The 17,347-nt window shown below is 36.8% G+C and overlaps 2 protein-coding genes across 2 annotated transcripts in view; one reads left to right on the top strand and one right to left on the bottom strand.

The window, feature by feature from the left end:
- Positions 1-11,203, bottom strand: part of LOC117781895 (protein sickie-like) — a 32,277-nt gene extending 21,074 nt beyond the window's left edge. The window contains exon 1 of the mRNA XM_034618777.1: positions 11,134-11,203. Coding sequence (XP_034474668.1) covers positions 11,134-11,144 — 11 coding nt within the window. The 5' untranslated portion in view covers positions 11,145-11,203. The remainder of the gene's footprint in view (positions 1-11,133) is intronic.
- Positions 5,304-7,306, top strand: LOC117781896 (xenotropic and polytropic retrovirus receptor 1 homolog). The gene is made up of 4 exons (XM_034618779.1): positions 5,304-5,511; positions 5,565-6,272; positions 6,589-6,755; positions 6,809-7,306. Exons 1-4 carry the CDS (start codon positions 5,334-5,336, stop codon positions 7,124-7,126), a joined length of 1,371 nt encoding a protein of 456 aa, XP_034474670.1. The 5' UTR covers positions 5,304-5,333; the 3' UTR covers positions 7,127-7,306.
- Positions 11,204-17,347: the final 6,144 nt, after the last annotated feature.

Below are 17,347 nucleotides of genomic sequence, written 5' to 3'. Positions count from 1 at the left end.
TTGCCAGTTCACGACTAGCGGATACTCTGTACGACAACACAAAATATTACAATCGCCTTTACATTTTATTTTCCAACCCTTAAAACAAATCTGAAAGCGAAAGCCCCAGACCGATACCTTTCAGTAGAAAAGACTTAATTTGGAATAAGTAAGACTTTTAGATGTTAATTTCGTAAATTATTTAATTATAGTTTAATCACAATCTTACTTTACATTCGATATAAAATTTGGTTAATTTTTGCTTAAAATCAAGAGAATTTTAAACATTTAAAAATGCAAATTACTTTGATCTGAAATTGAATCAAGGCTCTACCCAATCCTTGGGTTCATAGGCTCTTGAAACCTGTCCGCGAAAAGAAAATTCGCCAAAATGGAGATTTGTAGCGTTTATTAATTGTTAAGAAATAAATTTAAAAATCGCAATTAATTAATGAAGTTTAACAGTTTGCAGATTCTCCAAAGTTTATAGTTTCAAGTTCACAATTGTAGCTAAGATACTTTTGATAATTTTTATTTCTACAGGGTATGCAACTGGAGCTAACGGTGCTGACAACAGATCGTTTTTCTCGCCTGTTAGGAGAATGAGAGTCGTGTATATTTTGCACATGTTGCCAATTTTTGTCACTGAAAGTTTAGTGGCCACCCTCTCTTAAATGAGCAAATGGCTTAAATTTTATAAGCCCAGTCATCAGGATAATCAACTTCTTACAGTACTCTGACTGTAGACTCTGTTCCCATGGGAGTTAATTACTTGAGTATTTAGCATATAATTATTGGACTAGGAACTCTCTACCTGTGATACTCTGCACTCAGCCTGGCTTGGCCTAATACACCAAATGCTCCCCTGGGCAAGGGAAAACTTCTAACCACCACCCACTGGCAATTCAATTTTCCTTTACGACCATTTTCCAGCAACAACGACAACAAAAACAGCAACAAACTGTAGGAAAAAGTAATCATCGTTGCAATTGTTTCACATTTTTCACGTTACTGAAGATGAATGGTCGCTTTGATGATGTTGAGGTGTGTGAGAGGAAAGCAACCCCCTGGAATGCCTGTAGACGGCACATTTTGTTGCTCCAAACGAGCCCCAACTAAAACGCCATTTTCTTTGTTTGTCATAAGAAATATGACTAACTGCCGACAACCGGCAACTGAAATCGAATTTGAAGCTGAGAGTTGTGTTGATTGAGCATCTTGTTCATTTCTTGGGGAGTCCATAACAGGCCTCAACTTTAAGAGTTAACAACCAACCCCCAAAAGCCCCCCTTTATACATTTGAATAATAGACAGAAAAACGCAGTCATTTCAAAATGTTGCACGCACAGCAAACAGCGGCCACTTCACTCGGCAACGTGCAACAAAATATAATATTAAAGCCCTTTTCAAGGCTGCTCCACAACACGATGAAAGACAAAAGCCCCCCGATAAGGGGAATAAAGAGTGGAAGCAAACTGTCCACAAAAACAAGAGTGAATGCCAAAAGTGGAATGGAATGAGATATGTCAAAAAATTTGCAAACACGGTTTGGGGATGTTGGACAATGCCGATGAACAGATGAACAGTTCGAGCTGGCTCTAGGGGAAGTTATGGAGAGTCCAAAGTTGTGACAATGAGTTGCAGATGAATGGATGCTTGCACTCACAGTTGATTTGTTGAATTTAAATAACAATAATCGATAGAGTTGGAAAAATATATACATACTTTAAATTTACCAACAATTCTTTAACTTTTTAGAGCACCCAAGGATTTTTGTATATTTTAATATGGCTTAAATTATCAAGTGATTATCTGGTATCATTTTTAATCCGATTTGTTCACTGTTTTTTAAAAAATTCAGAAATCTCCGAAAAATATTGATTTTCAGCTAACTTGAAGTAGCCCGAGAAAAGCCTTTCAGCTCTTCTTATTATAGACGTTGATTTCAAATAATATTTATATTTATATACAGAGAATCATGAAATTTGGCAAGACCTTTGAGAGCTATTTAACCGCGGAGTGGCGTCAACAATATATGAACTATGCAGTAAGTATTAATAAACAAATTTAACTATATCTAATAAAACTGAACAAAGCAATGAACTCAATTCCAGGAGCTGAAAGAAATGATACGTGAAGGAGTAAATCGAGCACCGAGCTCAAGAGAAGCGCCCCTTTCGGTTATTTTGGAGTATTATCAGAATTTTGAACGCAATTTCTTTGACACGTGCAACGAGGAGTTGACTCGTGTTCAGGATTTCTATGCCCAGAAATTAGCCGAGGATCGTCGTAAACTCTACTCAATCGATATACAGCTAAATGCAAGTCAGAGCTTGCATAATCAACGTTCTACGAATACACGACATCTGGGATTGGCCTGCAGTGAATTCTACTTGAGCTTGATAATGTTGCAGAATTTTCAGAGTCTGAACTATACAGCATTTCGAAAGATATGCAAGAAATATGATAAGAATTTCAATTCAATGAGAGGTGCTCACTGGTTCGAAGAACACGTGAGTAACGCACCCTTTGCCAAGGATCAAGAGTTGCAGAGCATGATTTCCAAAGTGGAAGAGCTTTACACGTTGCATTTGACAAACGGCGATCGGGCCAAGGCCATGGCCAAGTTAAGAGTCCCCCCAATGGGTGAACGCTTACCTCCGACTCAGGTCTTCTTTGCAGGTGTAGTACTGGGTCTATTTATTGTTAGCGCTGCCATAATAATCATTTCACGTGAGTAAATATTGTTATCTGATTAGTTTCCTAACTCAATAATACCATATCCCGAGCATTCTAATATACTCTGTTTTCTCATTTTCATTTTATATTTTTATATAATTATAATCTATGTATCGATTATCTTAGCATATTTTTTTTCGAGAAATAGAATATATAGTTTAGCGAAAATATTATTTTATGCTTTTAATATATTTCACAATTTTCCTTGACTTTTTAATTTAGTAAAAATATCTGCGAAAAAGATATTTTTAATATCTTTTTACTTTTCCAAATATAACAAAATATCAAAGAGCATGAAATTGACGTAATTATTTTGCGAATTAAATCTTAAACTGGTTTCGGGATACTTATATATGGTTTGTTCATATTCGATTCATAACATCCAGTTAATTATCATTTATTGTACATTTTCAACCTCTTTTGTATCGGCAACTTTCAGTTTATGTTTCATGTCTATCTTAAAAGCTATCTATCCATCTGACAATCTATATATCTATCTATCTATCTATCTATCTATCTATCTATCTATCAGTTTTTAATGTTTATTTGTATCCGAAACTTTCAGTTTATGTGTCCAATTATTAACCTTCATGCATTTGAATTGCTTTCAGTTTACTTTATACGCGACAACTTGGATCTGATTGCCATCTTTGCTCGACTTTATCGAGGACCAGTTGCATCGGTTCTCACTTCCTTTCTATTTGCTCTGAACGTTTACGTCTGGCAGACGAAGGGTGTTAATCATGTTCTGATCTTTAATATTGATCTAAGGAATCACATACAGGCAACCTCATTCCTCGAGGTTGCCAGCACAATGAGCTTCATTAGCACCATGTCTATGATATTCTTTATACATCACAAAGAATTTGAAGTGGACAGTCCGTATTATTTTCCAATGATGTGTCTACTATTGCCTCTGTTGCTGCTCATCAATCCCATACGTATTATGAACCGTCCAGCTAGGATGTGGATCTTGTGCACGATTGGACGCATCCTTGCAGCACCCTTCTATGGTGTTATCTTTCCGGATTTTGGATGGCCGATCAGTTAACTTCCTTGACCCTTTGCATAGTGGATTATTATGAAATTGTGCGATTCTATATACGTTTCTTTAGGGACAGCGGGAATATGTTTGACTTTGAGCCGGACTTTTGGATCACGGGAATCCGTTGCTTGCCCCCGTGGTTTCGATTGGCACAATGTCTAAGACGGTATTATGATAGCAATTTTAAATATCGTGTACATCTGTTAAATATTATCAAATACGGAATAGGCATTATTGTTATTGTATTCTCTACCATTGTCATGGAAACGAGTCGTAAGTAATTTAGCTAATTCTTTGGCTAAACGATTATTTCAATTCAATTGTATTCTACTCTAGATAAATACAAGAACATGTTTGATAACCCTTGGATTTGGTGCTATATAGCTGTTGTCTTTATATCGACAGTCTACAGTTCTGTTTGGGACTTGACTTTTGACTTTGGTTTATTTAAAGTCTGGAAAGGTGACAACATATTCTTACGAGAGAATCTTGTATATTCCAAGGTAAGTTATTATAATAAGTAGTATAAAATACTTGGTGAAAATCCCTATCTCTTAGTGGTTCTATTACTTTGCCATCGTTACGAATGTATTGATACGTTTTGTTTGGGTCTTGGAGGTGTATTTAATCTACTTCGACTATCTATCACCATTTTATTCGAAAACTATAACCAGTTTCATTGAGATATTTCGTCGGTTTATTTGGAATTTTATACGCTTGGAGAATGAGCATCTATATAATGTCGGACATTTTCGAGCTATCCGTGATATCTATCTTAAACCCATTTCTATGTCTGAAACGGATCATAATCAGCGTAAAAAATCCTTATGAATACAAAACCATATCTAAACTCTGTTCTATGCTATGAAGGCTTTGAAATAAATAATGAAATATACATAACATTGATTTTTAACTCAAGATATTAAAGATTCATATCTACTATAGCTTCAAGTGAAATAAAATCATCAAAATGAAATTTGGGGAGACTTTTGAGAGTCATTTAACAACCGAATGGCGGCAACAATATATACATTATACGGTTTGTATGCTCAAACATGCTTGAAGATTCGCAAAGTTAGAGTTTTGTTCAATGTAGGAACTTAAAGCGATGATACGTAAAGCTGTGGAAAATGCACCGTCTCCTAGTCAGAAGAGTCAAGTTCAAGAACATTATAAAAAGTTCTCAGAAGAGTTTTTTACCACATTGAAGGAGGAGCTCAGGCGGGTGAATGATTTCTTTGACTATAAACTGGCCGAGGCTCGTCGCAAACATGCCACATTCAAGGTCAAGCTAATGTATATCTTCAGAAGTGCTGGCGGGCACATGGGTGAGTTGCCCTCACTTCCGCCCCTGGAGGATCAACCGAAGAATGTTCGAAATCTGGAAAGGGCCTACAGCGAGTTCTACTTTAGTCTACTTTTGCTGAATAACTATCAACAGCTGAATCTCACGGGATTCCACAAAATATGCAAAAAGTATGACAAATATATCAGGTCTATTAATGGGCGTTACTGGCTCAAGACGTATGTAGAGCCCGCCACGATCAGCCAGGAGAGAGAGCTTCGAGACATGATCGCCGAAGTGGAGAATATCTTCACGGAGTTCATCACGCAGGGAGATCGGACCAAGGCCATGGCTAAACTAAGAGTTCCTCCCCTGGGTCGACCCATTTCCCCAATTTATATCTTCTCGACGGGTCTTGTCCTGGGTCTCTTTATAGTCTCCGCAGTGATATGCATAATATCGTGTAAGTAATATTTCAGTACAATAGCTAATCGACAAAATGAAAATTCACTTCAGATTTTTCCATGCTTAACAAACCGGAATTAATCTCGTCTTTTACTCAACTCTTCCGGGGATCCTTTTCCCTCATGGTGTTTGGCTTTCTCACGGCGATCAATGTATATGTTTGGCAAAGTGTGGGCATCAATCATGTTCTAATTTTCGAGCTAAATCCACGTAACCAAATCGAACCTATTAAAATCCTAGGCTTCGCCAGTTTATTCGGCTATGGATGTACCTTATCCATGCTGCTGTTCCTTCATCACAATGAATTCGGTGTAAGGGATCCATTATACTTTCCCTTAATCGGTGTGATTCTTCCATTGGCACTTCTAATCAATCCCCTACCTATTATGAACCACACCGCCAGAATGTGGGTCTTATGCATTTGTGGACGCATTATTGCAGCGCCCTTCTACCCTGTAAACTTTGTCGACTTTTGGCTGGCCGATCAACTGAACTCCTTGGTACTCTGTTTGCTGGATCATTACCAACTCATCCGTTTCTATGTACGTTATTATAAGAATAGCGACAATTCCTTTGATTTTGAGCCAGACTATGCAATGTCTGTCATTCGTTGTCTGCCTTCCTGGTTCCGTCTCGCGCAGTGCCTTAAGAGAATCTGGGACAGCGACCCGAAGCCAGTATCTTATTTGGTCAATGCTTTCACCTACGGCTCCACAATAATCACAGTCATCATATCGACCATTCAAATGGAAACAAATGGTAAGTTATTGACAGGTATATAATAAAACACGAACATCTTAATAAGACATCCCATAAATTTGTGAATTTGGTATTGATCAGCCCATCGTAAAAGCGACTAAGCCCGACAATTTAATTTATATACATTTCTTCAATTTTACCAATGCGTGATAAAAATGCAATTCGATAGGATAATAAGCATTTAAGTCTTACATCTTAGATACTAGGATATTTAACATCCAACAACAACAACATTTCTCCTAATATATAGTGATAGCTAACAACTATCAACTTAGTAACCTACGTTCATCTCTTTTTTACTTGACATTACTGATAGATAAATACGAATATTTATTTGAGATCCCTTGGACGTGGATCTATATTATAAGTTCGATTATTTCGACGATTTACTGTACTTCCTGGGACTTGCTGCAGGACTATGGACTGTTTCAGGTTTGGAAAGGAGAACACATCTTTCTGCGTGAGAATCTTGTTTATCCTAAGGTAAGGTTGGTAAGGTAACTTGAAGTAACTTCTATTTATCACGAATTTCCTAGTGGTTTTATTACTTTGCCATTGTTATGGATATGCTGATTCGTTTTGTTTGGGCTCTGGAGCTATATTTGATCTACAACGAATTTTTGTTACCCTATTATTCCAAGACCATCTGCAGTTTGTTTGAGATTTTGCGACGTTTCATCTGGAACTTTCTGCGATTGGAGAACGAGCACCTGTATAATTGCGGACAGTTTCGAGCCACACGGGATATATACATATCAGCATTGAATTCTCGACAGGACTTGCTCGTGGAGTCCATAATTGACGAGTCGAGAAGAGCTTCAACTGTGCCTCAAGCCAGCATGAATGAGGAGTAAACTCCCAGGTTGGAAGGATGAGATTTACTTTACTAACGTTATTCAACACTTGATTCAAGGCCAATTTGTCTGTGGACAATTGAGAATCAATGAAGCGTAAGCCTAACCTCAAATATGTACTATTGGTCTCCCCCAAAGAGCAAATTGAATAAAATTAATTTCACATTTACGAAATTAAAACCACAAATGGAATTATAAATTCCAAACACAGAGAGAAAACGAATGCCCGCAGGACAACAAAAGTTAAGCCAGACGACAAGCGACAGACAGGACAACGTTGCAGCTTTTTGGCCAAAGGATCTGACAACTTGTCAACGAGGGGGCGTTGGTCCTTTCTACACTCTCGAGTAGCCACAATTTGAGAGTCTTTCTGGTTGCCAGGACACTGCATGGGGCGTGGTGGTTGTTGGAATCGTCCTGTGCTGCGTGGTCACGCATAAATGCATGCGAATTAGAGAGGACACGCACGTGCATGTTTACCCCCTTAAACTCCTTAAACCTACCCCCAACTCTCTCTCTCTCTCTCTCTTAAGCCCATGCATGGGAATTTCCGCCCTTTGTCGACTGCTGTCAATTATGGGATCCCTTCTCTCTCCTTTACTCCCTCGGCAGCATCTTGGGGGTAACCATTATATCCCCGTTACACCCCCTCCCTTTGGGTAGCTTCGTTACAAATGCTATAAATACATTTTGGGGGGCAACATATTGTTGCAATGTCTGGCGCACACAATTTGCAGTTATAAATGCTTTGCCAGAGCTTCGGGGTTAAGTTGTCGTCAGCTGTTGCTCGACTTCTTGTTACTGTTGTATTTCCTTAGTCGTATTTCCGTGACTGCCACCTTATTTAATTAGATGCAACCTGCTATGGCAGCAAGTGGCAACAGCCTCGACTCGAAATCAGTGTCAGGTACTGAAAACTTGTCAATTGTCCTGCCTCCTGTCCCAGTCCAGTCTGTGCACCAGCTGCTGGTTGTGTTGCCTGCTAAAATGCTTTTGAATATTGCATGATATTCCTCCTCCCACTTCTGTTTCTCCTCCAACAACAAATGTCGCTAATGGTACGCGCCATTTTTTGGGGGTGACTTTTTGCAGATCCTTTGCAGGCTAGGAATACTCTCGATTTCCAGTGTCTAGGTCGCCAGACCGCAGACAATATAAACAACCCAAAACACACACACACACTCACGCACACATAGACAACGAGAGGGCGCAGTGAAAGTTTTATGGCGTTGCAACTTTAAATGAACTTGCCGCATTTGTTGTCGTCGGGTTTGCTCTGTCGTCCTGTTGCCTACCACAAACTAGGCGCAAGGACGGTCATAAAAATCCATTGTTATTTATTTGTCTGCGAGTCCGCGACGCAAACTGCCCGGAAAAGGGAGATCGAAAAATCAGTGCTTGACTTTCAGATACCCTGCAAAAAGATTTGATATCCAAAATCTGCAACATTTTCAACAAGCAAGCCTTCTGAAGTCATTAATACTAGCAATAGAATAGTCACACAAAAGTATATATAATAAATATCAAAAAGCATCCTTATTAAACAATGCGTAATTTATTCGCTTCATTATAAAGATATAAACAAAGAACAGAATTAAATTCCTTTCTATAAATATACCTCGATCTTCTGTTAACTTGGGGTTTTTTTAAATAACGGAAAGAGCTCTGTGAGCAACATGATCCCATCACTGCTTAAGTTTTTTCTCAAGTTTAATATACCATTTTCTCCCCTGCTTATAGGGTATATTCAACGAAATTCGCAAACATTTCCGTTACGCATTTAAATTTCATAGTCAGTGAAAGTCATCAACACATTGCCACAGTGGGCGGAGGGACAACAAAGGGTGGGGGAGGGCTGTTAGACAGACCCCAACGAGAGTTAAACGCCGCCTGCTGCCCCCATACAAGGAGGGGGCATACGGTCTTCATATTGGTAGGGGGCAAGCGCAACACAAAAGCTTCCGCTTCCTGTCTACTGCTGGGATTTCCCTGAGGGTAGTAAAGAGCACAAGAAACCAATCCTCCTCCCTATCGCATCCCCCCAGTAAACCAAGCCAACAGACGACAACTGCTTTTGACTTGGCTCGACCAAATAAAGTTTTCTAATTTTCCATCTTCATGTTTTGAATTTTTCAGCTGCTTTTCAAGTGCCGCAAATCCAAGTCGGAACAGGATTTTCCCTGCTGCCTCGTAGTATGCCAATTTTGTTTGCTTAGTGCCCCGTTTTTTGGGGCGAGTTTCTTTTTTCTTTCTCTCTCTTTCTCTTTTTGTTCAGCAAACAGATGCTTTGGGGGTTTGAGCTGCTGGAATCTCCCCCCGGGAGCAAACCGCCTGTAATTTCCGGCAAACAAACCAATAAATCATATTAAACTTGCTAGGAATTTTGTCGAAAGATGAATAAAAAAAATGAAAACGGAATATAAACTGCGTAACGGATGTGTCGTGACGGTCTAAACGAAATGCATACGAAATCTGAGACATTGAAAATGATATGGGTTTCTGTATACACCAGGGTAGGGTAGGGTCGAGGGCACTGCACGGCCAACTGTTTTTACTTAAGGTAAAAACAACAGCTTAAAGGTTCATAGACATGGGGTTTCAAATCTTAAATAAGGAACAGAGCTTTCAACTATTAATCCAGGGATTGCAATTGAAAAAGAAGAGGCCGATTTCTGCGGCATATATTTAAATAGATAATCTAGATAAGTGCGAAAATTTCATATATGGGCAGAGTAGTCAACGGTGTCAAAAACTAAAAATTTATCGAAAACTTACACGTTGTAAGATTTTTTTCCAGAAACATTTTTAAGTTACTTATTAAAACATTTTACACATAAATAAGTTCACTTGTTTGAGCATACCGGCTGCTTCTTTGAATAAATTAGGTAATTCTTTCAAAATGAAGTGTTTGTATTATAAAGATTTTTTGACTAAATATTTCTTCTAGGAATAAAAACGTAATGAAAATTCAAAGAGAACACTTCAATTCTAGTTATAAAGCTTTTTAGGGACTTAAAAAAGTTCAAATACGATTCATACAAAGTAAAGAAAAAACATATAAAAAATGGTAGAACAAAATGTCGGGTGCGAAAGTGAATAAATTAAATAAAAAAATAAACTACTTTATATTTTTGAATCAAATAAAAGACATTATTAATGGAATACATTCTTAAATTAATCGCAATTAAATATTACCTCAGATATCGCTGAAATCTTTGTTTGAACTGTACGCCTCGAGAACGACTTCTGCTTTGTGTATTTCCATCAAATTTATAATCAGTTTTAAAATTTTCCAGCACTGGAAAGTGATAAGCTAATTTACTGCACTTTTTAATTTTAGTCTAGAAATGTTGTTGATTGCATCACTAGGTGGCGCCACAAATAGTCCGAACGAGACTATGTTATGCCTAACAGCTGTCACTTAACAGAGCACATAATAGATATCTGCAGCAGTAATGTAGATATATTTAGTCTAGTACAATTTAACAGCAAAATTTGCTGTCGTTAACTGTGGAGCAGTTAGCCTTGACACAAACCGATACTCATGCGCTGGCTGCTAACCTTCGTCAACTTTTGTTAGCTGAGACACAAGCCATTGCTGCTGCACAGAAGCTCGCTGCTACAGCTGTGTGGCCAACGGTTAAAAAATTTATATTCGCTTAAAAAATTCTTTAAAAGCGCCTTTCTGACGCCTTAGATTGATATTGTATTTCCAAAAATTTTTTTTCTTTTTTAATCTTTTTTTAAAGCAATCGTTTTTTACTGTGTCGGGTACTTATATAAATATATATAAATGAACTTTATAGATACTACTATCTAATCGAACAATTTGTCAGAACATCATTCTATATTGAGATAAATCCACTCGGCTGTTGATGCAGATCAAGAATATATATACTTTATAGGGGAGGAGATGCCTCCTGTTACATTCATTGCAACAAACATAATATACCCATTTACTCAATTTTTAGAAACGGCTATAACAAGGACAATGAATGTTGACTTACCTATTCACCATCTCATTGCCGTTCTCCAGAGACTGTGCTAATTGTTGTGGCGTTTGTTGTTGCTGCTGCTGTTGTTGTTGTTGTTGTTGTTGGTCCTGCTGATGCTTATCGAGCAAGCTGTTTGTTGTGGATGATCTCAAACTGCCGCCTAGACCAATGCCGAGAACAGAACCACCTCCGGTACCTGTACCAATGGCAGGAACAGCACCACCAACACCACCTCCACTTCCGCCGCCTCCACAGCCGACGCCAATGGATTTTGTTTGCTTCGCCTGCTGTTTGTAGCGGCTCAAGGCAAAGAAGAGGGCAAGGACAGCCTTCAGTCGACCAGCACAGATGTCATTGGTGGTAATATTGTCCAGGCCACCAACGGATTGGCTTCTTAGAACGTGCAGGCACGAGTTGACGTTGTCGTACTGCAACGAATAGAACACGAATGATTTAAAATTGGGATCAACTTGCGGCATTTAAAGATGAGCCCTCCCAATGATGATGAGTCAGTCAACGCTTCAGCTTAAATTGCCCTAATATAAATGTAAATCCTAGCGGCTTTTTATCTCCTGTCTAACCTTTGGGCGCCATTAACGAGACCTAGTCGTGATTTTGACAATTCCAAATGAGCCCAAACTTGGCTAACAAATGGCTTTTTTATAGTTAATTTGCTTGAACGTTTTCAACTGCTTCACGCACACGAAACAAACGGACCGCACCCCCTACCCCGTCACTGGAACCCAGAACCCAGATTCCAATGCCCAGAACCCAAACCGAATCAACAAAAAAATTGACATTAAGATAAAGTGCTCAGACGTCAAACTGCTGTAAAAATGTAGCACAGCTCGTGAGTCAAAAAAAGTGGTGAAAAACAACAAAATATTACACTTAAAAATGCTCTTCAAAGAAACGAGAGTGTTGAGATAAAGTAAAAATTTGAAAAAAAAAAGCTAATGATTTGAAAATGATAAATTATTATTTTAAAATGTTTATTATTTTATTTTATTAATTAAAAGTACTCATTTAAGTCCTTAGCTAATTATATGTCATTTAAATAATAAAAAAAAGAAAAACGCAAAGAACCGGTCCTGAACCAAATCTTTCTTTTGTATTTTGGACTGGATCCCTTTAAAATATATACTCCTTTTACCAAATCGCAAGCTGAACCTGATCAAAAAAAAAAAAATTTTTCGGTTTGAACAAAAATAAATTATTTTATAAATTACATTGTTTTTGAGGCTTTATTTAAATACAACCATACAATCCAAGCTATGTAAATCATAACAAAATCGAATTCTTAACTAAGATTAATTAAAAAAAAGTTAACAAACTAAAAAAAAATAAAATATACCTCGAAAAAAACCTTCGGTTTTTGAAACCAAACCAAAATTTTGCTTGCTGGCTCGTACCTTCTCTAAAACTTCGGCGAATTTCTGTAACAACGTTACATATTTAGATTCAAAGTCTGTACATCGTGTCAACATCCAGAGCATATCAAAATCTATAAAAAATTGTCAACACGCTTTTCAGCAGTGCACAATTTGTCTTTTGTTTGTCACACAGCATTTTAATATATATTTGTTTGTATATGTAGTATATATAAATATATTTCCCGACATTGTGGACGTCGTCATAGCAGTTGTTACAATTTAAAAAAATACAAAAAAAAAGAAGTCAAAAAATCAAACTGACAACATGACATGACAGCAGACAAATGACAAACGTCTGTCTGAGTTGTGTGCACTCAATTTGCCGGGTCCGAGTTCGATTCCGACTCAGAGTGGGAGTCCAAATCTCTAACGAGTCGTGAGTTGTGAGGCTCAACTTTAAAACTAACGGTAAACTTATATGAGATAAAAATGAGAAAGAAATAGAGACAAACTTTGCTATAACTTAGCCTAGGAATTCTGTTTTCTATTATAAAAAAACTTTTGTGCTCAATGACTTTGGCAAGCAATTGGCCAAAAAGCGACAAGTTCAAGTTCAATGGAGATGGGTTTGAGAGTAAGAGAAAAAAGTATCTCAAAGATACATTGAACTATGCCGTTTGCCGTCTGCTGTCAACGTTTATTTTGGCGAATGCCATTATAAATTGAGGCAATAAATTTAAATTAATTTCGTGTGGCAGCCATAGCAGAGGCAGCATCAGTTTCTATGCTTCGAATGAGGTCAATAACGGGTAGCAAGTAAAAAGCGATTGGTGGCATGGTTAGCAGTTTAACATTTTGTGACTGCAACAAGTTGCACTACGGGCATTCAATAGTAGCTCTTGGCCGCAGATAAGCCAAATGCCACAAGCATTTTTAGCTGCCCCAAAGAGTAACTTTTAAGTCACTCATCAATCAGTCTAAACGTCGAGCTCTTCATATCACGAAAAAATATCTGCAAAATGTCAATTAATATTGATAAGAAATTGGAATGAATTAATTGAACATACTAAATTAGAATGAAGTGAAAGGAAAGTAAATCAATAGTAAATAAAGCAAAAAGAGAACTGTTTTTTGCAGTTTATATAGGTATGTTGATATAATAAATTCAAAGAGTCAGATATTTCAATAAAAAAATTTTGATTTCTATTAATTACTAAAGCGTCTTCTACCCTAACCACCTAATCAGGTACATCTACCATTCTCTCAGTTATCTACAATTTGTTACATTTGGAATCGATTTTTAATAGAATAGAATAGTTTTCTCTCAATGTTCTATCTTCTTATTCTTTGTGCTTTCTAGATGGTTAAAGGCGGGAAAACACAGAAAACTGTTTAATATTATTGTATTTCATAAAATATTTCGGTTCAGTTAGTGGATCATTTTTAGAAACCCCTAAACTCGAGATTTTGAATGGAACCTTGGTTTAATTTTATACAAAATATATTTTCTGTTTTTTCTATTGTTTTCCTTTATGTTATACATTCTTTATTCGATCCCTTATACTCCAAAGACTTGTAATGCTGGGTAAGTTTTATTTTAATTTTTCCATCTCATATAACTTTTATTACTTTTGTGAGATAAAGCATAAATTAAATTGATTTGGAATTTCCATTTACTTCTACATCTTAAACCAACTGAAATTTTATCCTCACAATTTTATTAACTTGTTTAACTTACAGTTGATTTTGTTAAAGTGGAATTTTGCCCACATTTAACACCTGATTAATGTTTATAGTGTTCCCCCCCTGAACTCAATTCTGCAGCTTGCCACACTTTGTTATGGCCCAGTTAATCATTGTTTCTCCCTTCTACACGCACACACACGCACACTCCCTTACACTGGCATAAGCATATGCAATCGATCAATCAGTGCCGCGTTGACAGCTGCAAGTGTCAAACAGAGCACTGCACTTTATTCCCCCTCCCACATACACGAACACACACATGCACATACACACACGCAATTGTTACAGACAACAGTAGCAAACTCTGCAATCATTCAATGCAATGAGCAGGCGCGCAGTCGTGTGTGGCACAGTTGCAATCCATTCAACGGATGGAGGCAAGTGCAACCGAAGGCCCCTCCAAGCTTACGTAATGCTCAAAAGTCAAGCAGGCCACAATTGTTGGCTGGTGGCTGTTGGCTGTTTGCAGTTGCCTGATGCCTCGCAAGTTGCCACATATGCCAAAGATACATACATTTGCCCAGCACTTGTGGCGACTCCTCCAATCGCAGCATCTGCTGATGCAAGCGGCAAGCAAAGATTCAACCGCATATCGTAAAGTGATACCACAGCCAAAAAGATGCTCAAAACCAACAAATATACATAAGTAAAAGTATCTGTAAAATATTCTTATGCAAGCCCAACTGATGGTTTGTTCCACTTCCCATCTCCTCTAAATATAAATAAATATATACAGTAAATAAATGCAAATAATGTCGTTCATTTTAAAGTTGTCAATTGTCATTCAACTGGTTTCTTATCAATATAAAACTAGAAAGCACAGTGACCCTTTTAAACAAAACACATTGAAAATTTAATCTTTGTAAATCAATCGGATGAACAACGAAAAAAGCATTTATTAAGAATTTCAACCTTGAAAATAAATATTCAAAAATGTGTGTAATAAATATCGATTATTTAAATCTTTGAAAATGAGTTTAAATCCACTGGAAAAGTAATCGCCACTGTTGCAAAGATATGAATCAGATAATTTTAAATATTTAAAATAAGATAATTTTAAATATTTAAAATAAGTTGTTAACATGAATTACACTATGTAACAAGATTTTTGTCCATAAGTTGTAATTGTTATTTCCTAGTCAGTTAGGTCCCAAAAGTATAGAAAACAGCTATTGTCCCAAGATAACTTTGCTTTTGTGACCATGACAGCTCTTTTTTAAAAAATACGTTATCGCCTATACTTATATATTGTATGTTCATGTTCAATAAAGCATACCAATTAAAAAATGCATTTGAAAACTATTTTACAAACATTGGTTAAACCCTAGATGCAGTACACACTACATTAGAGATTTGTTGTGGTTTATTGAGAGTTGTTTCTTATTTTATTACAGATAATTTCGTTCAAACATGGCTTGACAAAAGCAAAGTTTTCGAGGAATATTAGGTGGTTTCCATACTTTTAAGACATAACAGACTAGGAAATAACAATTACATCCCAAGGACTGAGAAATTTTTTATTTTTGTTACATAGTGTTATTACATAAAAGCTATTGTATGATTTTTACACAAACTTTTTTAAATAAAGAATATAATGATAGAATAAGAAACATTAAATTTGTATACTTGAAATTTAATGTTATTTTTTATGATATTTAAGGGTCTATTATGATTATTAAATTTGTATTCTTGAAATCCAATGTTATTTTTTATGATATTTAAGGGTCTATTATGATTATTAAATTTTCTTTATATAGATAAAAAAATTAGCATTAAAACTAATTTAAATAATTACAATTAAAAATGAGAATTCATCCTGTTTTAGGATACCTCACCTATAAAAAGCATCTCTAAGATTTTTCCATTGACCGGAAAGGTATTTTAAGGTTTGATTTATTTGAAATCAATACCCTAGTTTGAGAACAAAAATTTCTAGCACAACATTATGTAATTTATACAACCCATTTCCGAAATCGTCACTTAGATAGTCCTTCAATTTTAATATCTCAATTTTGCAACATTTTTAAAATTTTAAGTAGTTGAAATTGTTTAGGTTCCACTATGCCTGGACAGTTGTATTATGGACATTCTCACACTCTCTTGGCCAGAATAAAGACAACAAACAGCAAGTGGCGTTTATTGTCAGGACACACAACGTAATTTCAGCGAATCGCTGAGCTGTAGAGCAGCGCTGTCGACAGCGACGTTGGCAGCGACGCGTGCAGCGCTGCCTTTTATTGACATTCTTGAAGCGAGCGAACAATTTCGTTGCGTTTCGATTTTCTATCTTTGTATTTGTGTGGTGTGGCAAGCGCACAGAATTTTCGAATGCTGAGCGCATTGTTGGTGGTCAGTCAGTGCTTCATACTCTGCAACGCCCCTTCATCGGCCTCGCCCCTCTTTCCCAATGCTCCATTCATGGTCTCCGATTCCATTTAATGCGCTGCGAATTTATCGCAAAATGCAATGCACTTCGTTTACCTCTTCCCTTTTCTCCCTACTTTTCCATTCCTTTTCTACGTGCTCTTTCCTTCTGACTCTTCAGCTTTTGTGCATTTTCCTCCTTGCCGTAGGATTAAGTGCGGTCAAACAAAGAAGGCAACGAAGGACAACACCAGACACGGGCAAAGCCTTTTGTTAATGGTGCTAAAGAGTTGACCGAGGACGCGATCTCAACACACACATAAGTATATATGTCAGTTTATTTACCCATATGTACATATAATAAATATATTTATAAATTTGTAATATATGAGAATACATATAAATTTAATTTCATTTGATTTATATGCGCTTTAAAGCGCATCCCATAAATCAACGTAGGCGTCTCTATATGTAGCTCTGTGTGTCTCTGTCTTTGTCTGGGCCAAGCCTCTTTTTAATTATGGGAATTAAAAATTATTTTCGTTATAAAAATGTACTCCTTTAATCAGTGACAAATTCCATATGCTGTCTGACTGTCCGTCCATTTCTCTGTGTGTCCCTCAGGTGTGTGAACGCAAATTAAGTCATTTATATATGTGAAAAGGTTGAAACTTTAAATTCATAAAAAATTGGTACAGACGAAGTTTTACCTTACACTTCTACCTAATTAAATGTTTTTTTAC

Source organism: Drosophila innubila (genome assembly GCF_004354385.1).
Source record: "Drosophila innubila isolate TH190305 chromosome 2L unlocalized genomic scaffold, UK_Dinn_1.0 4_B_2L, whole genome shotgun sequence".
NCBI lineage: Eukaryota > Metazoa > Arthropoda > Insecta > Diptera > Drosophilidae > Drosophila > Drosophila innubila.
Note: the sequence above shows the minus strand (reverse complement) of the source record. Positions and strands in the feature narration are given on the sequence as shown.